This window comes from Onthophagus taurus, chromosome 6 (genome assembly GCF_036711975.1).
Source record: "Onthophagus taurus isolate NC chromosome 6, IU_Otau_3.0, whole genome shotgun sequence".
Classification (NCBI taxonomy): Eukaryota; Metazoa; Arthropoda; class Insecta; order Coleoptera; family Scarabaeidae; genus Onthophagus; species Onthophagus taurus.
The window spans coordinates 18,593,233-18,616,771 of record NC_091971.1 but is presented as its reverse complement, the minus strand read 5'-3'; the positions used below and the strand labels follow the sequence as shown (position 1 = coordinate 18,616,771).

The 23,539-nt window shown below is 33.9% G+C and overlaps 1 protein-coding gene across 2 annotated transcripts in view; it reads left to right on the top strand.

Annotated features, from left to right (window-relative positions):
- LOC111416810 (ATP-binding cassette sub-family C member 4-like) overlaps positions 1–23,539 on the top strand; it is a 58,651-nt gene that overhangs the window by 31,613 nt on the left and 3,499 nt on the right. The window contains exons 4-10 of one of the 2 annotated variants that reach the window (XM_023048916.2): positions 5,912–6,251; positions 11,785–12,007; positions 12,071–12,369; positions 12,421–13,203; positions 13,456–13,623; positions 13,723–14,458; positions 14,516–14,746. In XM_023048916.2, the coding sequence (XP_022904684.2) occupies positions 5,912–6,251; positions 11,785–12,007; positions 12,071–12,369; positions 12,421–13,203; positions 13,456–13,623; positions 13,723–14,458; positions 14,516–14,746 (2,780 nt within the window). The remainder of the gene's footprint in view (positions 1–5,911; positions 6,252–11,784; positions 12,008–12,070; positions 12,370–12,420; positions 13,204–13,455; positions 13,624–13,722; positions 14,459–14,515; positions 14,747–23,539) is intronic. The other variant, XM_071196881.1, reaches the window with a different exon arrangement.

Here is a 23,539-nt window from a genome sequence, read left to right as displayed (position 1 = left end):
ACTTCAAATATTGTTTTCTCAAAAACTACAAGTTATTTTTCAAGACGGGTTGGTTCATTGGAAAGAGGACACTTTTATTAACACTTCGGGAAATTTCCATATTCATATTTCAAGAACTGGATTTTATACCAATTTTTAAAACTTAATCGGCGAAAATTGCAAAATTTGAAAAAATTGTCGATCATTTCAAAAATTTATTTTCAAGAACTAAAAGCGATTTTTCAAAACAGCGTGTTGCATTAAAAAGAGGATACTTTAATTAATAATCGAAAGTGATAACAACGACAGTTCTGTTAGTAATGAATGTGATAATGAATTATAAGCGAAGAGAAGAAAACTAGATACAACAAGCTATTTTATATATCGTATTGCGTTTTTTATGATAAGGTTGCTAATGACAAACCTGATATAAATAAAGTTGTATTTAATGAATAAAGTCCTATTGCGGTTGAACTTGATTATTATTTGCAGTGTCCAACACCTAAAAGAGATACTAATTCCTGTGAATGCTGGAGTACTAAGTAATAGGTTTTTAATATCCGGCCAAAACCATATATTTGGTAACTATCCGGCAGGATTTTAAAAAATGGCCGGATAGGCCGGATACCGGATAGTTGCCGGATATCCGTTCCACTACTAGAATATAGCATATCCTTTATAACTTCTTCTCTGAACCTCAAGAGGTCAATTTTGGTTGTACTTGTTTCCTTCTTAAATATGTAATAGGCATTCCACATTTCAATATCTATAGTCTGTCCCAGTATAACGACTTAAAAAATTTTGAATTTTACTTTAAGGCTGATTAAGCCCTGCTTGGTGTGGAGAGAATTTTAAGTATATTTTCATATTTTGAAAATCAACTCGGTCTTGATAGTGAAGCGAAAACTATTTTGAGTTCACGTAAAATAAGCTTTTTGAAAAAAGTTGTTCAGAATGAGAAATTATGGCTCTATGCAAAAAAACAATGAAAAATGCCATGAAAAAAAAATCACTTAAGTAGTCGCAAATATTGACAAATAAATTGTATTATCCCTCAGTTTTAGTTCACATTTCAATTACTATACAATATTTATGTTATTTAAACTAAAATGTGATAGATAGATAGATGAAACCAAAGTAGATAGATCCTTCTAAAATTTTGTATAGGATCATAATTTCTCATTTTGAACAGCTTTTCTTAATAAAATTTTTCCGTATCATGAACTAAAAGATTACTTTACCTAAACTAAAAATACCACCTTTGTTTTCAAAGTATGAAAATATTCTTAAAATTCTCTTCACACCAAGCAGGGATTAATTCCTTAGCCTTAAAATAAATTTCAAAAATGTTTAAGTCAATATACCTCTTGTAACATCTATCCTGGGACACACTGTATAAGATGAAAGAATACTTTTCTGTACCATCTTATGGTTTTCCTTTGCGATGTGTAGTATCCCATCATCTGGTCTGATCTGTCTATCCCGGACATGTACAGTGTGTTAATTAATTATCATATCCGACGCCATCATTGGAACTATGCAACCAATATCACAGTATTTATTTTATAATACGCGATTTGCATATTGCAATACCAGTACTGTGATATTGGTTGCATACTTGCAATGATGACGTTGGATACGATAATTAATTAATACACTGTACTTATTGTAGGCGAGAACACACTCTGGTTTTATTACTTGTTTTCCATTTCTATTTGTTGCTTCAACCATTCGGTGTTTATGCATTGTTGATCCATGTTTGTGGCTATGATCCACCATTCTCTTCTCCTTGCAGTGTGTAACCAACACTGGACCTTTTCTTATCCATACAGCTTCTCCTTTCTTAATTTTTTCTTGAAATAATTGTTTTGGATTTCCCTTTCCAAATTTTCGTAAAGTTCAGCAGCTCCATAAAAAACATAAAAATTGTATTTCATTTGTTATTATTTTTATATTTGCACACAATTGTTTTTGAAGCAAAACAGAACAGACGCAAAATAAAAAGTCTGCCAAAAGTTAATTTTATAATTATTGTATTATTATGTTGGCTAATACCTCATAGCCACAAGTTCCTACAAGTTTCGTCTTCCTTTTGAACAAATATTTCGCTAGATGTACACTAGTATAAGAATTATCATGGTATATTTCGTGTCCTTTATCCAAATAGTCTTTTAGTAGCTCCGTTACGATTGAAATCGCGTGGGAATGCTCTTGATCATTGTCTATTATAGTGCCTTTTCCAGTATAGCACAAAACAAAACCATCAAATGTGGTAATCTCATACAGCTTTATTCCGTACTTATGCCTCTTGTTCATAATATACTGTCTAAATTTTAGGCGTTCTCGCCAGTGAATCAGATTCGTCTATAGAAAGTTGTTTCATCGAAGAAACCAACTGCTGAATGTATTGAATAATTTTTTCTAATAAACGGTCGTTCGTATCAACATCGCGATGATTTACAAATCGCAAAACCTATTCCTGGACATACATTTTCCAGAAGCCGGGTGAAAGTAAAGGGAATTTGTACTAAATTGCTTTGACAACCGAGGAAAGTGTATAGTTCCAGATAAAAGACAGAGTCCAATGAAATTAGTTATTTAAGGGATCAGTTTCCGGTAATGGGTAAATCGCGGTTTAGTAAGATACGGTTATGTCGAAAACGACTTTCAACGCGGTTTAAACCAAAACATGTGGAATAATTACATTTTTCGAATCTCGTTATCAGTTTTCCAAAGTTATGTCCCTCTAATTATAAAGAAACAGTAATAAGGTATGCGGGGAGAGGGTGTTCCATCCAATCGGAAAAGATGGTGCTGGAGTGTATTCCAGGCAGGACGTCACGCATTTATTGTTTTATGTAGGTAAAATAAAGTCGCGACGTCCAGTCTGGAACGCACCATCGGTTCCGATTGGACATGACTTGTAGTAGTTATATCGAGAAAAGTTGTTGGTGACATTCGGTATTTGGTTTCGGTATGGTTCCAAGATTTAACAATTCAATAATTTCCGAAAAAATAATAAAAACAACATCCACATCAACGCTAACTAATAAGTTATCATCCAACAACATCGACCTCGAGACTAACAAACAAGTGAGTGGCTGGCAAAACAGTTCTGTTGTCTGCGAAATGCTTACTTTAATAAATACACAAACAAATTGTGAAGATTAAAATTATATGTGTATATGTGGTCGCACCGCATGCAAAGAAAGGTGTGCTACAATCACTGGACTTCAAACTGGAACCTCAAAAAATCTTCTTCTTCAGTGCCGGAAATTAGGCAAACATTTTTTTGGTCTCAGTAGTTGGGCACCCTACTAGTTTTTTTCTTTCTCCATCTTGAATTTTATCGTTACAAGTAGTTTAAATGATTTCAGAAGTCATAAAGCCATTGCTGTACATGTTTCCAGGTAACAAAGGTGTTATCTGCATATTGTAGATGTAACATTGCTTAATGCTGCTTTCCGTAACATTGTTTCCTGAAATAATTTTGTCGAACAACTCGAACAATATTGCTCATAAAACATCCGTTTTCAGCTTAATTTCCAAGTGAATGGGACTTGGAAATTAATATAGCGAAAATGCTTCTGCAGTGAGATTTATTTTTGTTAGAATTCACAACATTTATTTTATTAATTAATTTTTAATATTTATTTTGAAACATGTAATATTCACATTGGAGCTAACGAAGAAAATATATCTATTATTTAGTTTCTGATCAATGTACATATTCTTATAGTATTTCTTTGCAGTACATGACTTTTCGACATTTGCATCGATACATCATTGAAAAGCTAAAAATATGTTCTTTTTAGTAACATCATAATCAACTATAGTTTGTATTTAGAAACTGTGCCTTAGAGCTTTAAATTATGTCAGTTTATCGGTCGAACTACTAAGTCTATTAATGAAAAACGAGTCTCATTGAATCTCTCATGAATACGTATACAATATATAATTAGCATGTTAATTGTGATTCCCAGTATTAAATATTCACAGCAATAAATGTATGCAGTGAGCATAAGTGAGCAGTCATGTAAAGTACTGTAATTTTGGGTTTATTTAATTCAGTATCAATTTGATTGAAATGTGTTGAGGTTCATTTATAGATTTTTACCTTTTTCCATTTAATATACCTTTTATCGAATTGGATTGTTGAATAATGTCTGGTTTGAAATCGTTTTGCTGTTCGATTACTTTATTTTATCATTATTGTGTTGTGTATTCAAGTGCTTCCTTTTTATAAATGCAAAAATTGAACATTTTATACTATTTTTTCAGGAAGCTTTGTTGTTCGAATATCTTTTTAGTTTTGTCTCACTGTACAGGATGTCCAAATTTCGATGGGTTTGCAGTGTATCTCAGTTATTATGAAAGATAAAAAGTTGCGACTTTAGCGAACCTGAGCTACTTTTTGTGAAACTTACAATGGCGCTAACCCAATTTTCATAGCCCTCTTCGTTTTTGATATACAGGGAGTATTTGATATTTACGATTTTCAGACACCTCCTGTATCTCGGCTATCCGGAAACTTAGTAGAAAAGTATTAACGGGTTCTAATAGATTTTTTCACGTGGAATCCAATGGTGCACGTAGAATTTTTCTAGTCATTACGGTTTTTGAGTTATAAACGCAACTCAAATACTAAATACTCAACTTCTAAAATACTTAACTCTTTATAACTCAAAAACTGTGATGACTAGAAAAATTCTACGTGCACCATTGGATTCTACGTGAAAAAATCTATTAGAACCCGTTTTTACGGTTCCGGATAGCCGAGATACAGGTGGTATCTGAAAATCGTAAATTTTGAAACAGTCCCTGTATATCAAAAACGAAGAGGACATAAATGATGAAAATTTGGTTTGCGCCATTGTAAGTTTCACAAAAAAGTAGTTCAGGTTCGCGAAAGCCGCAACTTTCTATCTTTCATAATAACTGAGATACCCTGCAAACCCATCGAAATTTGGACAGCCTGTACATTAGGCTTCAATTCCACATCTTGTCAGTGAGAGTTACATTAATGAAAGAATTATTAGTATAAACACCACAAGCTCGACCTGAACACGAAATTAAGTTAATTGCTACACACCTTATTTGTTCCCTTTCAGGTTTTGTATCACTTTTGCTAGATACAGCTACTAGTTTCTGGAATGTTTATTTTTCACACCAACCAAAGCACAAAATTTCATTCTAATCGGGCAGGTGTTGATTTCATATAAATCCTAAATACACACTTTTTTCTGAATTCTACCAGTTATATATTTTCCAAAAAAGTAATATCTGAGATTTATCATACTGCAACAATTTTATCATTGCTGCGCGGTTCTCTTTTGTTGTGCATATTCGGATCTTCGAAATGTAAGACGAGACTATAGAAAGCTCACATCGCTACATGATGGCTTGGAATCCTATCATAATGTAATAATTAATCTATGGTTTTAAGCTATGGTTTTGATGTCTAAGTCATCAGCACTCAATAAATTGTAAAACAAAACGGCGGTGTCTACCTATATACCTAAATCTATATTATCCAACCTATATCGAAATTATGTTTACTGAAAGAATGAAGACTTTGACATACAAATTTTGTCGAATCGGAAATCAATCTGATAAGTAAAAAAAAACCTTCCCTTTGGTGATTTCTTGTTTGAAACGTATAAATCTCTTTAATCTATAACTTCTACAAATCTATTTGTCCATTGTCAGGCGTGTTTACCTACTACCCACAGTGATTTATAAGTGCATTGCGACATGATTTGTTAGCTTAACAGGAATATGATAAAAATGGTCCTAAATCAATTTAGCTTCATGGTGATATATTTTGGTACCTAATATAATTATGCTTAAAGACATAGATTCAATTAATTAATTAAATCTGCCGTAATTTTGTTTGTTAATTAAAATAATTTTTCTCTTTTTTTCTTTTCAGGAAGTGGTTAAAACATTTAGACTCCATAAAAAAAGTATCAAAGAAACCCAGCTTACTGAAAGTTTTAGTTGCAACATTTTGGCCGGAATACCTTTATTTAGGTTTTCTGTTGGTAATTATGGATCTCGGATTAAGATTGGCACAGCCGATGCTTCTCGGAAATTTACTGGATTACTTCCGGCCGGATACGACAACGACGAAAAACCAAGCTCTTATTTACGCGGGCGCCGTAGTCCTTTCAAACGCCGGTAGCGCCCTTCTCATCAATCAGTATATCATGGGAGCTTTTCATTACGGAATGAAAGTTCGAGCGGCTTGCTGCGCATTAATTTATAGAAAAGTAAGTAGTTTTTTTTTTGCTGTAAAATATTTTGATTAATTTTTCTTTTAAAATATTCGAGATAACATTATTTTTAAATAAGTAAAACCTCGATATAACGGATTAATACGGGGAAAAAAAAAAATTTGTATCAATAATTTTAATGCACACAAATTCGAACAGCTATCTATCCACACCGTTGCGTTCTTTATTAGTTAGTTCTACTTTTAGTTCAATAAAAATATACAACAATCTAGCGCTGAATAACAACTATAACTAGAGTTAACACTAGCATTAGAGTTAACACTAGACCTAAAACTAGAAACATTCGGGTTTAACCGAATATACATTAACAATATACAACAATCTAGTGATGAATAATTACTAAAACTATAAATACCGTATTTGATTTATACATCGTATAGATTAGCGGTTCCTACAGTTGTTTTTATCACGCCTCCCTACTACCTAAAATCAAAATCCCTCGCCCTCCTTGTCGTAATTTTGTAATAGGTATAATAGTATAATTACAAAAAACATACATACTTATTTTGTAAAAATTATATTACAATAGAATACAGTTTTCACACACATGCCTTAAGAACAAATCAATCAATAAGATGGATGAGCTTGCGTACTTTTGACAGGACTTCCAATTTTAGGTAGAATAGAAGAAAGCACATAACGTAGATCATTAACAATATTAAATTTATTTCTATATTTGAGTTTTATTGCTACAACTGTAGAAAACGCCCTTTCTCACACCTTTCTCTGCTATGTTGGGATAAACTTTGAGATATTTTATCCAAAATAGTGACTTATCTATCTTCTCAAAATCATACTTGGCAGCAAAATCATTCGTAATTTCTAAAACTTGCTCTTGTAGTATTTCTAGTAACTCATCTATTTTAACATAAAAGGATCCCTGGCCACCTTATAAATGTTATTATCGCACGAATTAGCGAAGTAATGCTTGAATTCATCGGTGAGGTGCTGCAAATGGTTTGATATTTTATTATTCATATTATCAATGTCCTCAAAAACCTCGTTAAAACATGCTGGAAATTCAATTGTTAATGCTAACATTTTGAGATTCCAGAGTGATAGCATCTGTATGATAAATTATGTTCGAGTCTGCACCTTGTAATTTCAAGTTTAGTAAATACAAGGAATCTAAAATATCCTATAGATAAGCCAATACTGCTAGGACAATTGGTTTTCTGAATTCAACATAGAGTTCAGTTTGTTTTTGGATATCTAAAAACAAAACTACTTCATTTTGAAGCTCATATAATCTTGCTAACATGTTTTCTTTTGATAGCCAACGCACTTCCGAATGCAACTATAATGTTTTATGTTCTATGCCCAAATCTTCACAAAGACTGTAAAAAGTCGGTTATTTAACGCATTTTTTTAACATAATTGACAATTTTAATGCATAATTTTAAAACATCGTTGAATTCGTTTGAAAGTGTTTTAGCCGCTAAAGCTTGATGATGTATAAAACAATGAATAACGGTTACATTCGGATTTTTTCTTTGATCAACTGTACGAACCGTATCATCTTTTGCCAGGACAGTTCATGTTTATCAAAGAATTCAGAGATAGCTGTCATTATATCAACTGTGCAACAATGTGCAACATCCGTAGTCTCGTCCTACTGCATTGCGAAAAACTTTGATTCTTACACGAGCTCCACTACTTGTATTTGTGAATATTTTTGTTTACTTTCTGGTCCAAGAAGTATATCAGCGGCTTTTAACAGGCAAGGTTTGATAAGTGTTTGAGTAGCAATGATTCATACGAATACGGCGTTTTCAATTGACTGGGCAAAAGGATCCAGTATTATCCAATTTTATGTGTTTCAAAGTTGTAGATTTGGCAGCAAAAAACTCCTTTGATTGGTAGACCAGGAATGAACAAAGGTTGAATTACTATTAGAATATAAAAATGTAATGATTTTTTGAATGAAATATTTTTCCTTTAAATTTTCCCATGATTTTTGACGCGCTAAAACTAAACCATTACCGATAATGTTTTAATTGTGATATTGGTTTTATTGCAAAGATGGGTGGTATAACAGTGGATTAGTATTCTGTGGAAATGCTAACCTCAAAATCGTTACACTGACATCAAATGTACCAACGGAGTGTCGCTACTTCTCCAATACTTACATTTAGAAAATACCAATAATCAGTAGGTTGTGATAGTCTCATCAGAAATTTGTTTTTTAAGATACATTGTTATTTGTTAGGCGGGTATGCCACCTTTTAAATTAACAAAATACGTTTTGGTTTTTTTCGTTTGAAGTGTATTTTAGACTGTCTAGAATGAAAATCCATAACGCTATTGATGCCGACTCGTTATGTTCCTGTCAACTTTAAACGTCTTTTTCTGAAAACTACATTTTTCCTATCTGTGCGCATAATTCATGTTGAAATGTGTCGATTATGACACTTTTTTATTGAAACACGTTCAGTAAGCATTATTTTACGATTACATTACAGCCAAATTAATAAATTTTGCTTTTTTCAATATTTTATTCCTAAGAAAGAACACATGGGCTTCCTTTCATACCCGCGTTGGTAACGCTAAGGTTAATAGAGGCTCTATATTAATAAACTTGAAACTGAAAAATGTAGTGTTTTTTTAATCGGAATCAGAATAAGCAGAATCTACGTCAAATTCTTCAGGTCCTTCCGACATGTCAGTGTCATGTACAGAAAATTCATCAGAAGTACTTGACAAATAATTATCATAATTGTAATATAAATGATTTACATCCATGTTAACTCTAGCTGTAATATTTGTGTTAGTACCTAAGTATTTCCAAGTCGGTATTGATGATTTCAAGGGGAGCTGTACTTACAATATCAACAATATTAGTACTATATTATTATTTGGGCATATGTCTCTCTTTACAGTTTCGGATTTTATTTGCAGGTTAATTCTGTTCTTTGGTTTAATAATTTATTTTGCTTATAGTCCCCATACGCCAAACAAATTGTGCAACAATCGCTGTTTTGCGCAAATTGTGTAGTGTATGGTGTTGGTTGATGTGTTGCGCAACTGGTTGCAGAAATTCAAAATTGTTTGAAATTAGTTGCGCAACCCCATTCGTTGCACAATCGATGCATTGTGTATGGGGTTTGTGACTTTTTTTGCACAATAACCTATTGTCCAACGTCAATTTGCGCAATTTGTTTGCAGGTGTATGGTGCGTATTAGACATATGCAATCCCCCATAAGTGCTAAAGCTTCTTTTGCACGCCGCTGATGTTGCTCGTAGCTGAAGAAAATTTGCAGCTACTTTTGAGAGTTCTATATTTTTGTAAAAACTGGTCCATTATGCAGTGGGCGAAAACTCAAATGAAATTTCCCACGAAAACTGCTTAGCGAAAAACCTATCCTTTGTCTGAAAATTCACAAGATCAGTTAATACCATCTTTTCATCCACATCAGCTGTAGCTATAGTTTACTTTGTTGTGCGTTTTAGTTCAAAATTCCTTGGAATTTGTATATTGCTACTAGTTATTTCAAAACTTTAATTTAAAAAAAAAATCGTTTTTTTGAGCGCTAACATTTTTATTTAAATATATTGATATTAGTGGTGGAACGGATATCCGGCAACTATCCGGTATCCGGCCAATTTTTAATATCCGGATAGTTACCAAATATTCGGCTTTGGCCGGATATTAAAAACCTATTACTTAGTACTCCACCATTCACAGGAATTAGTATCTCTTTTAGGTGTTGGACACTGCATCTAATAATCAAGGTCAACCCCAATAGGACTTTTTTCATTTAATACAACTTTATTTATATCAAGTTTGTCTTTAGCAACCTCATTGTAACAATCCCAATACGATATATAAAATCTCTTGTTGCAGTTTCGTCTCTTTCTCTTCGCTTGTAATTCATCATCACATTCATTACTAACAGAACTGTCGCTGTTATCACTTTCGATTATTAATGAAAGTATCCTCTTCTTAATGCAAAAAGCCGTTTTGAAAAATCACTTTTAGTTCTGGAGAAATAAATTTTTGAAATAATCAACAATTTTTTCGAATTTTACAATTTTCGCCGATTAAGTTTTAAAAATTCGTACAAAATCTATTTCGTGGAATATGAATATGGAAATTTCCCGAAGTGTTAATAAAAGTGTCCTCTTTCCAATGAACCAACCCGTCTTGAAAAATAACTTTTAGTTTTTGAGAAAACAATATTTGAAGTTTTGATCAAATTTTCGATGTTGCAATTTTCATCGATAATATTCAAAATTCGCTATAAAATTAATTTCTTGAAGGATTCTTGTGGAAATATCACCAATTATTAATTAAAGTATCCTCTTTTTAATGCAACAAGCCGTTTTGAAAAATCGCTTTTAGTTTTTGAGAAATAAATTTTTGAAATGATCGACAATTTTTTCGAATTTTGCAATTTTCGCCGATTAAGTTTTAAAAATTCGTATAAAATCCATTTCTTGGAATATGGGTATGAAAATATTCCAAAGTGTTAATAAGAGTGTCCTCTTTCTAATGAACCAACCCGTTTTGAAAAATAACTTTTAGTTTTTGAGAAAACAATAATTGAAGTTTTGATAACATTTTCGATATAGCAATTTTCATCGATAATTTTCAAAATTCGCTATAAAATTAATTTCTTGAAGGATCCTTGTGGAAATATCACCAATTATTAATTAAAGTATCCTCTTCTTACTGCAAAAAGCCGTTTTGAAAAATCGCTTTTAGTTTTTGAGAAATATTAATTTTTGAAATGATCGACAATTTTTCGAATTTTGCAATTTTCGCCGATTAAGTTTTAAAAATTCGTATAAAATCCACTTCTTGGAATATGAGTATAAAAATTCCCCAAAGTGTTAATAAAAGTGTCCTCTTTCCAATGAATCAACACGTTTTAAAAATAACTTATAGTTTTTGAGAAAACAATATTTGAAGTTTTGATAAAATTTTCGATGTTGCAATTTTTATCGATAATTTTCAAAATTCGCTATATAATTAATTTCTTGAAGGATCCTTGTGAAAATATCACCAATTATTAATTAAAGTATCCTCTTTTTAATGCAATAAGCCGTTTTGAAAAATTGCTTTTAGTTTTTGAGAAATAAATTTTTGTAATGATCGACAATTTTTTCGAATTTTGCAATTTTCGCCGATTAAGTTGTTAATAAGAGTGTCCTCTTTCCCGGAATGAACCATCCCGTTTTGAAAAATGACTTTTAGTTTTTGAGAAAACAATATTTGCAAAATTCGCTATACAATTAATTTCTTGAAGGATCCTTGTGGAAATATCAGCATCAAAAAAATATATCTTATCAGCTTTCTTATTAATTTCATTTTTATTCAAATATCGCAATAGGGTATCACTTCAGAATTGTATCCGTTCCATCACTAATTGATATATTAAATAGATAATATTAATCGTATGACTTAAATCCGTTATATTTAGATCCGTTATATTGAGGCTTTAGTATACTAATAATTAATCGAATTTAAATTCTATCAAAAAAATTTTAATTCATGTTTTTTTGTAGGCTTTAAGATTGAGTAATAGTGCTTTAGGACAAACTGCATCCGGCCAAATCGTAAATCTCCTTTCAAACGACGTCAGCAGGTTTGATATAGTCTCAGTTTTCATCCACCATATGTGGGTTGCACCAACAAGCGCCATCATCGTTACTTATTTCTTGTGGGTAGAGGCTGGAGTCGCTGGGATAATTGGCATAATACCTGTCTTCCTGGTCGTTCCATTGCAAAGTCTGTTTACTTTACAACCTCCATCTATTAAATCTCGTTCACTAACGATAGTTTAATTTTTAGGTTATACCGGTAAATTATCATCGAGATTCCGTCGGCAAACGGCTTATAAAACAGACGAACGAGTTCGTTTGATGGACGAAATTATTTCCGGTGTCCAAGTAATTAAAATGTACGCTTGGGAATTACCGTTTGCTAATTTAATCAAACATGCGAGAAAAATGGAACTAAAAATTATCACGAAATTATCGTACGTTCGAGGACTTTTTATGACTTTTAATTTGTTTACGACGAGAGTTGCACTTTTTTGTACTTTAATTACGATGGTTTTACTTTATGATCAAAAAATTACAGCTGCCAAAGTAAGAAAAATAATGATAAAATAATTTTTGTTTTTTAACAATAATTTTTAGGTTTTCGTTGTTATGTCTTATTACAACATTATGTCTCAAACTATGTCGGCGATGTTTGTGAGGGGAATCTCCGAAATGGCAGAACTTTTCGTTTCTATAAAACGTCTCCAAAATTTCTTGTTAAACGCCGAATTTATCGACGCCACCAAATCGACAAACACCTCATCTTCATCTAACAATAACACAGCGATTGATTTGAAAAATTTAACAGCTTCTTGGTCACCGGAATCTTCAAAACACGCACTTTCAAATTTGAATTTATGCGTTGAAAAAGGAAGTTTAATTGGAGTAATTGGCCCCGTTGGAAGTGGGAAAAGTTCGTTACTACATTCAATGTTAGGTGAACTTCACGTTGTTTCGGGTAACATCATGATAAATGGAACGATATCATACGCATCACAAGAACCGTGGGTTTTCGCCGCAACGATTCGTCAAAACATTGTTTTTGGCCAAAAATACGATAGACATCGCTACAACGATGTGGTGAGAGTTTGCGCTTTAGAGAAAGACTTCAAACAGTTTCCCGATGGCGATTTAACCATTGTTGGTGATCGAGGTGCTTCTTTGAGCGGGGGCCAAAAAGCCAGAATAAATCTAGCAAGAGCCATCTACAGAGATGCTGATATATATCTTTTAGATGATCCGTTATCCGCCGTTGATGTTCACGTCGCCAAACATCTATATCAAGACTGTATAAACGGATATTTAAAGAATAAAACGAGAATTTTGGTTACTCATCAAGTTAATCGACTTAAAGATGTCACCATTGTTATTTTGGATGATGTAAGTTATTTTTAAAAGCTTTTTGATTGCCAAAAAACGGTTAATTTTGAAATAATGTGACTTTTTTAGGTTATGTTGATGTTTAAAACGTCAAATTTGTCATTTAAAATTAACCTTAAAGTGACATTTAAAACGTCAAATTTGTCATTTAAAATTAACCTTTACATGACATTTAAAACGTCAAATTTATGATTTTAAATGTTTATGTAATCATTTTTGTTTAAAAACATTTAACGATTTTTATTTCTTTAGGGTAATATCGTAGCTCAAGGAAGTTTCCAAGAATTAGCAAATACCGACCTTCATTATGCCAAAATTTTAACACAAGACCCCGAAAGTCTTCTTTCTGACGAAGAAAAGTTAAAAGAAAAAGAAAAATTAGTTGAAAGTGTTAACATTCATAGGAAAACCTCAACCAGAGTAAGTAATTATTTTAAAATTCATAATTTAAATCAAATGAAAATATCTACTTTACCGACATTTATTATCATATCAATTTCAATAAATTTTAATTTTTAGAGTAAAACTTTATCATTATCAAGTGCTGCTAGTGAATCAAGTATCGTCGATAGTTTAATGCAAGAAGAGGAAGATAAAATCAATGCGAAAGATTACCAAGAAGACACTTCGAGAGGAAAAGTAAAAGGATCTCTGGGTCTTCATTATTTATTAGCCGGAGGAAATATTTGTTTCGTAACATTTGTAGCTATTTTATACATCCTTGCGCAAGCAGCCGCCAGCGGTGTTGACTTCTTTGTAGGCTATTGGGTTAACATTGAAGAAATCAGAAGCGGAAAGCAGCTAAATTTAACAACAACAAACGTCGAAGCCAGTAACATGTTAATATCGACATATATGTGCATTTACATTTACGCCGGATTAGTAATCGGTTTATTCGTTATAGCATTAACCAGATCGATGTTATTTTACAAACTGGCCATGTTAGCGTCGCAAAAATTGCACGATAACATGTTTATGAGTGTGATTTACACAAGCATGAGATTTTTTGATTTAAATCCGAGCGGAAGAATTTTAAATCGATTTTCGAAAGACATTGGATCCGTCGATGAATTACTACCAAAGGTCATTTTGGATGCAGCACAAATTATTTTATTAATGTTTGGTTCTTTAGTGTTAGTAGCCATCGTTAATTATATGTTTTTGATACCAGTTGCTGTAATAGCTGTGGTGTTCATGTTTCTGAGGGTAGTATTTTTGAGATCATCAAAGAACATTAAAAGATTGGAAGGAATGAGTAAGTTTATTAGAAAAATTTGGATTATCATCTTAATATTCTTTTTATTTTTTTAAGTGAGAAGTCCAGTTTTCACTCATCTTAACGCAACTTTACAAGGTTTAACAACTATCCGTTCTAATGGTGCCCAAGACACGCTTCGTTACGAATTCGATAAACACCAAGATTTACACACAAGCGCTTGGTTCATGTACATTTCGGCCAGTTCAGCATTTGGTTTTTATTTGGATTGTCTTTGTTTCTTATTCACTGCGTTGGTTACGTTCAGTTTCTTAACTTTAGCAGAAGGTAAATTTAGGTTATTTTAATAATTACTTTTGTACATTTGAAATTAAATTTGAATTTGCTAAGGATTCCGATTTTGCGATATTACAGTTGACCATACAAAAAGTCACCATTACATTGTCTTGATGTTAAAAATTTGAAACTTTTCGATGTAATTATGGGTTGTGTCAAATATTTATCCTCACTCTCTCCATAAATGTGATGTTGATGTCTTTTTTTGATAGACTTTGCGACTCCCAAAATGTTGGTGAAAAAATGTCCAACATTTGAGCGATTCTGCCAATATTTATTTATTGATATCGGGGAGCAACAACAGGACAAACCCAATAAAGTTGCTCCACATAATTATTATATACGAAAACCTTAAAGTAATATTTAATATGATTACAAATATGTTGTTATCTTAAATTGACATTATTAACATTATTAAATATTTAAATTACACATGATGTGCGCAGTCTTCACAGCCTCGCGGACCGCAAACTTAATATTTCGTGGGTTACTCGAAAAAAGATCGCAACTCACCCGATCCGCGGTTCTTTCCATCCTCAGAATAGGCGAGTTACGATATGCGTTTGTTCGTGGAGTGGGCATATAAAAAAGGAAGTCGTACCGTAACTGACGAGGAGGAACATGAAAATCAATTCTCGCCATCAGCGATGGGGAATCAGTATGACCATTGACAAGCTTGTAGAATAATAAAACGTCATTATATGCTCGTCGCTGGGAGAGCGTTAGCAATCCGAACATTTCACAACCAGGCGCATAGTTACTGTACACTTGTTGGGTTTTATAACACAAATATTTAATCAGTCGTTTCTGGATTCCTTCTAACCTAGTGATATATACGGAATATTGAGGATTCCAGATTACGCTACCAAAGTTTAAGATGCTGTTGACATATTTATGCATTGTACATACTTATAATTGCGTTGTGGTTTGTGAAATCCTCGGAAGATCGCTTTATAAAGCCCAGCATTCTGTATGATCGAGCAACCACACCATCTACATGAACATCGAAACGTAGTTTTTGATCTAGTGTTACACCAAGATCAACTGTAGATGTAACTCGACGCAACTTATCATAGTTAAGGATGTAATCATATTTTATGTAATTCTTTTTCCTGGTGAATGTGATGGTGTGACACTTAGAAAAGTTTAAGTGTAATTGATTACTTGTACAGAAATTGCAAATCCTATCAAGATCTGCCTGTAATTTAACACAATCGTCGATGTTTTAATAGAAAGGTAAATTTTTAAGTCGTCAGCGTACATCAGGCAACGCGAATTAAGAATATTATTAAAAATGTCGTTTATGTAAATTAAAAACAGTAAAGGACCGAGATGACTGCCTTGCGGCACTCCGGATGTAGTGTGAATTAAGCGTGACTTATAGCCACCAATATGTACAGACTGAGAGCGATCGGACACGTATGAACCAAACCAACGCAACAAATTGCCAGAAATACCAAAAAGTTGCAATTTACTTACTAACAGAGAGTGATCAACTTTGTCGAAGGCCTTACTAAAATCGGTGTACACTGCGTCCACTTGAACATTTTCATCGAGCGACGCAAATAGAAAATCGGTATATTCTAAAAGATTAGTTTCGACTGAACGCCCGGAAAAAAAACCGTGCTGATTAGTATTAATACTTCCACGAATTTGAAAAAATACACTGGCGTACACCAACTTCCCAAAGACCTTTCCAAGTATGGGTAATATAGATATTGGACGATAATTGACAACGAAGTGTCGATCACCTGATTTAAAAATGGGTGCAACGTTGGCTCGCTTCCACGCATCCGGAAACACTCCCAGCTTAATGGATTTATTATATATCAGCTGTAAAGGAACTGATATTGCCTGAGCACAGTTTCTGACCAGTATAGCAGGTATACCGTCAGCACCAGGACCCTTATTCAAAGCTACTTGACGCAATGCCCCCTCCACTTCAATGAGATCAAAGTCATGAATGAGTACGCGCGGAGAATCAACCGTCCCCACCGCATCATAATGGGGAGCAGACGGTGCTGCGAAAACTGCACTAAAATAATTCGCAAATAACGAACAGATGGCATCGCCGCTCGATGCCTCAACCCCATCCAGAATTACAGTTGATGGGATACCCGTACCGCCTCTTCTGCGTTTAAGATATGCTCATAACTGCTTTGCGTCCAATGCAACACCATCCTGCACACGTTTAATATACGCCTTATAATCCTGATCAATCAGGTATTTAGAGCGTCCGCGCAGAAGACGAAACGTTAAATAGTCCAACTGATTTCCACAACGCTTCCACTTTTTATGCGCTTTATATTTTTCCTTTATTACTTTTATTGTGCTCTTAGAGAACCAAGCCGGGTAACCATTCACAGGATGGCATTTGTGTGGTACAAATTTTTTAATGGCTAAAGACAAATGATTATAGAAAATATCCGTAGCAGTGTTGACATTATTTACATCTGCAAATACGGTTTCCCAATTAATGTCATTAAGGTAATCACTGATATCATTAAAAGCAGCTCGTTTAAAGTTATAAGTAGTAGGAAGTCGTTCAGTGAGGTTGATTACAGGTGCAATACTGCACGCCAACTCAAGTGACGAATGAGCTACGTCTTCTGGAAGTAGAGAAGAATCGCTCAGTTGGATTCTAGATACAGTTACAAAGCGTTCCAAGACCAAATCTAACGTGTTGCCAGATATGTTTTTAAAAGAGTTATGCTGATTAAATTCACAAAGTGAAAGGACGTCTAAGAAATCAGTTGAACGTGGGCTAGCAGGAGAGGCAGTACACATTCCAAAACCATCGATATTCCAAACTATCTCGGGCAAGTTGAAATCGCCACAAATCAAAAATTTATCATCACGGAAGCGGTCAACAATGTGTCTCAATTCATTACAAAATACATTTAATGCAATATTATCATTAGGAGGAATGTAGATACAACAAATATGCAGTTTGCTTATACGCTTATCGCAATAAAGTGTTACACAAATAGCTTCATTGGCTAGAAACCAGTCTGACCTCTGAACACTGCGAAGACTCGCACTAACACCTATCAGCACACCACCCCCCCGAGACACACCACCCGGAACCGCACCAACACGATCTCTTCTGTAGATGTTGTAGGAAGTAGGAAGAACCTCAGCCGAATTGATACCAGGGTGGAGCCATGTCTCCGTTAGGCATAGCACATCGACGTTGGTATTTAGCGCATTATTATAAATAGTAATCAGTTTGGTACTAACGCCACGGACGTTTTGATAATATACTGAAAGGCCAACCATTTTTGAGCGTTTGTTTTATTAATTCTTTTTAATTATTATATTAAATTAATTATTTAAAGGCGTGAGAGGTCATCAGGAGATCTTATATGGACTACCGGCGATGATTCATTCTTTCTGGCAAAAATCTTGCAATCACGTGTCCATACAAAGCGATAGTTTTTATCTTTAGCAATCCCTCTCGTTCGAGCAAACAAGGCCTTATTAGCCGGCGTCAGATGATCATTAACGAAACAGCTCTCCCCCACCCCCTCAATATGCAAACCCTGTCGAGAACCAGGTACGGACTTCCTTTTGTTGATTGCCGCCGCCAAAAAAGCATTGCGCTTTAGGCGGCTGCAAAACCGCATCACTATGGCCCGTGGGGCTTTATTTTGCTTATCAAAGTGTGGAACACGATGAATGGCATCAACGTCTGTCGATGAGAATTGGACTCCTACATGTTTGGCAATGTTGTCTACAATAGACAAGAGATTTTCATTTTCACGTTGGGGAACACCATGAATTTCAACATTACTCCTACGGGAGTACTGCTCAACCTCATCCAGCCTCGCAGTCAAACTCGTCACCTGCTCTCGTAAGCGGCTATTTTCAGTGGTTAACTGATCAACAATTTTTATCTTTCCATTGAACGATTCAAGCAACTTTTCAAAATCACTAATCCGGTTGCTACAGAAATTTACAGAATCAAGTAAGCTATCGTGCTTACTCCGCATTTCAGTACGCATCTCCTTAACCATATCATATACGGATTCTAATGTGACGGTTACAGGGCGAAGTTGATTAGGTGGCGCAATTGAGCTACGGCGTTGCGGGGGCCGTTGTGGCGATCGACAGACGCTGCATCTCCACGAAGCGCCCGGTACGGACAGCAACGCTTGGGATGCACTGTCCAAGTCCGTGCATTTCAAGTGATACCACGTATCGCAAGTCTCACAATGAATGCCAGGACCTGATTTTCTCCCCACCAATTGATGACACGTTCCGCACTTCGATGCCGGCATAATGGCCAATTTGTCACACCACAGGACGGAAAAATTACCCAAAAATAAATTTCGAATTTACTCACGTTACTTACTTGTTAACTGAGATTGGTTGTATAAACTTAAAGGTTATTACTTAAACACACTATGGACCCGAAACACACAGAGAACTGAGACTGTTATACTCGGGAAAATTACCGAAATTTACAGAGCCTCAAAAACGCGTGTACACGAGCCCAAGTACGTAGTATATAATATAATATGCCATTTAACCGCCGCGCAAACATTTTTTGGTATGTCAAAACTTGCGCGCGGCAGAATTATGTCTTGCGAACCCCGCATGTTGCTGCGCACCGCAAAACACTAAGGAGAATGACCTTTAATGATTACTAAACTCAATTTTTCTTGTTGTCATCATTTCCTGTCGGATCTATTATTATAAGTAAAACTTATAAGTGTTCCGCATGATATCGCAGTGTTTTGTATGAATATAAAGGTCTACTTTTCATAATCATGTACATAATCAACTACATCAAACGGTAATAGTTGGAAATTTTTGTACATCTGTTTCGTATTGATATGCGATTTAACCAGTTAAAATAAAGAGTGATACAAAGGTTTGTACACACTAGCTTGTGTTAATGTTCTATGGTCTTTAATTTATACAGGATATTTGTAAGTTTTCCTTTAAATACAAGAATGTGATGAAGCAATTTTAACAAATAATGCTTTGCAAAGTGTAATTAATGCCGTCCTAATATTTCGATGTATGCAGTACTCAACACTAAGGTGATGCATTATATTTCTGACAATTTACATTATTGTCCACGTGTCTTTCAAGATTGATATCTACACGTTTTGTATCGCTACTTACAAAGCACTGATATATATTGATGACGGCACTGTATGCAAATGAAATTGAAAGCATACCAAATTTTTTTTTAAATAAATGAGCTCTTTAAGCTGACATAAATGATTCAAATGTGTTATGTATTATACTATATTTGAATCAATTCGTCTAAACGGAAGCATTTTTATGTAATATGATTGTGACTGCCTCTTAATGTGGGGTATAATGTTTTGTTAAAGTATTTTGTATATTTAACAACTTAACAGAGTAGTGTATACTAATTTCATTTGTATATGTAGCGAATTACTATCAAAGGTTGATTACCTTTAAACCATGTTAGTAATATGAAAACAAAATACAGATACATCTAGGCAAATAACTTCTGAATAATAAAATCCCCACTATGCTAATCAAGGATATTAAAATGAAATCAGATCTAACAAGGAATAAAAAAGGATGAACATAAAATCGTAAGGTGGGAAACCTATCTGGAATATCACCAATGTACTGTAATTATCACTAATGTATGTAACGGAGGAGCAATATCAAACATCTACATGATACCCACAAATGGAAAAGATACTTAGAAGATTAAAAACTGGAGTGTTGTTTCCAATCGGTTTCAACCTGATAAAATTCTAATTAACGAAAATTGATAACATTAAGTAGCCGGAAGTGCAGTCAAGAAACCCAAGATACATCATAAAATATACAAACATGGATATGTTACAGGAGGAGATAATGTTTTTACAAATATGTTAACATGAAAGGCGCGTCGACGCTGACGGAACAACTACAAGGAAAACTGATATGAATAACTTCAACATAAAATAAGTAAAGCAAAAGTCCAAAAACTCTTACAAATGTACTAACGATGAAGAGCGACAAAGAGCATAAAAAAACAAATAGGGAAAGGTCAAAACAATTTGATAACACTTGGATTTTTGTCTCACAAAATTGCATTGCAATAAATAAGCCCATGCAAGCTTCATGTTACATTGTGAAGAAAGCCAATACGTTGATGGACTCTCCTTTTGAGGAGATTACAGTCTAACATTTTTCAACCCTAATCTACTACTGCTACGAAACTTATATACAGGTGTCCCGCTAAGGGTACGGAGCGGCGGCTGCATCTTGACAACGGTAAGGCCTAGAGGTTTGGAAAAAAATCCTTCTAGGCAAAGTGGGCAAAAGAAATACCTGGAAATTATTTTCAAGTTCGTAATTCGACTGCTATAGGGCATAACTGCCATAGAGAAACATAAAATTCCTGCTATCTCAGAAAGTTAGACGATGAGCTATAACTTTGACAACATCATTTAGTAGCTTGGATAATACCGCATCTCTTTTGTTTTGCGATATTTATCATATCTGTTATAAAAAGGCAGGGGAAGGCCAATACGTTTTCAAATGTTTACATTTTAATATCTCCTGGACCATTCAACCGATTTGAATATTTTTGGTCTTTTTTGAAAGAGCATTATGCTAAAGCTAAAGCTTAGAACTGGTTCGCAACTACTTTTGAGGCGTGTTTAAAAGCCAACGGATCAATGAAACATCAACAATGACAATAAACAACACTTAGATAAAACCAAAACACTTAGAATTACTTAAATTTTTGGCAAAAGTAGCTCATAAATGTTCAAAATGCCTTCCATAAACCTCGATGCATTTATTTATTCTATATAGTTTCGACGAAAAAGAGCGCTGTGTAAGTCTCAGCTTTGGACACGTTTCTAATGCCATTTAGTGTTTTGTCATATTTTCCCTGGTTATTGGTTTATCTTGAAAAGTCAGGTCGTTTAGTCTGCCCCTTAGATAAAGAGGTGAAAGCAATGTGGGTTTTGCTCGAACCAAGAATGCATATTATGCAAGTTTACACCAGCTTGTTGAACGATGCTTCATGCATCCATAGCATTTGTGAATGCTAATAGTTCAGTCTGTTATCATAATCGGTATATGTTAAACCCTGATGTAAAACAATGTGGTGAGGAAACATATTCTTTTGAGGAATCTTGTAGACAATTGTTTTCGGGGTTCCCAGATAATGTGGGATCGCATTACGCACCAATGTGATTTACGAATTCATAGAGATGTCTGAATGGGCTACACGTTGTCAGTTTCCCGTAATCGCTAAGCCAATCTTAAAAACACTTCTAGAGAAAAATGTCTTTCTTTGTCGTAATTATATTGCACATTTTTGTCATGCAGATGCATCATATTCGAAACATTGAAAATAAATCATCATATGCTCCTTGAGTTAATGAAATCCATAAAGCGTAAACAAACATAGATATGTAGATGTACACCTTGGAAAATATTTCAACATCACGCAACTTGTAGCAAATGGATGCAGGTTGGTTAAGGATTGGCAAAAATTGCAATAACAAAAATTATTATACTACAGATCAAAGCATGTCAGTAATAACAATAATAACAACAGTAATAAAAATCCTAGCTTTAAGTAACGCAAAAACAACCTGACAAGACCATTTACCTAGAGTGGGCTACACTCAATTTCTCGCATTGTTATACTTCAAAACATTGCAACAATATGCAAAACCATCTATCGACAGTAAATTTAACCAGTAAACTAATTTAATAAGGAGGTTTTTTAGTAAGATTTATCCTGTTGACACTTTTTTGCTGTTTATGCTGAGTTCAAAAATAGTTTTCTCGAATATGGAATTGCTTATGATTTGCGTTTGTAAAACTAAAATTCCGTCGATAGGCTTTAATAGGCTTTAGTCCAAGTCATGACTCAATTTTCTACCCTCATGGAATAACAATTAGAAAAGCAGGAGGTGTACATCCAGATAAAAATAATATACATTTGGTTCATCCTATTTCAGTTGTGAGAATCTAGGAAAAGCTATCTAAACGTATCGATGATGAAATTTTTTTTTTGAAATAATAGCTGTTGGCATTCTCAAACCCAAAAACACAATAAGCTTTTGAATTTGCATAATCTTGTGATGATTCATGAAAGCTTGTTATGTGTTATGTTTTAAACGCTTGTCTCTCTCTGTTTTCAAAAACACATTACTCGAAAAAAAGCCATTGCTTTTGAATGCTGCTTAATGTATAAGATTCAGCTAATAAATCTAAATTTAGAATTCTAAAGAGATTCCAGCGTGTTTCGTAAATATCACGTTTTGAAAAGATTACTTCACCGATCAGTTGTCTTTCAGAATATTTGATTACGAATGTACAGAAACAACGATTTGCCATTTGCAATGCGCTTGAAATGCATGGGCTATTTGAAACTTCGATTTTTTTTCGTACATCTCGATAGGATATGCGACACGGTTGATCGACGTCTTGAACTCTAATTTATTTTCATATTTTCTCAAGATGTCAGGTGAAAGCAATGGTATAAATACGCAGCGTTGTTTTTTTAAATTAGTTTGAAATTATCTTTAATGGTGTCGATCTATCTTTTTCTTCTTGTTCGTTCAAACAGGGTCTATAGATAGGGACTATCTATCTGTCCATGTCTTTTCTTTTTTCAGGTTTTCATCCTGCTGGTCTTCTTCCTATTAGTTTCTTCGTCATATACCAGCCAATGCTTCTAATTCCTCAAGAAAAATGATAAAAAGGAAGATAATGAACAATGCCATCAATATACTCTCGAAGTAACACAACAAGTTCTATTGTAAAATGTGTTAATCGAAA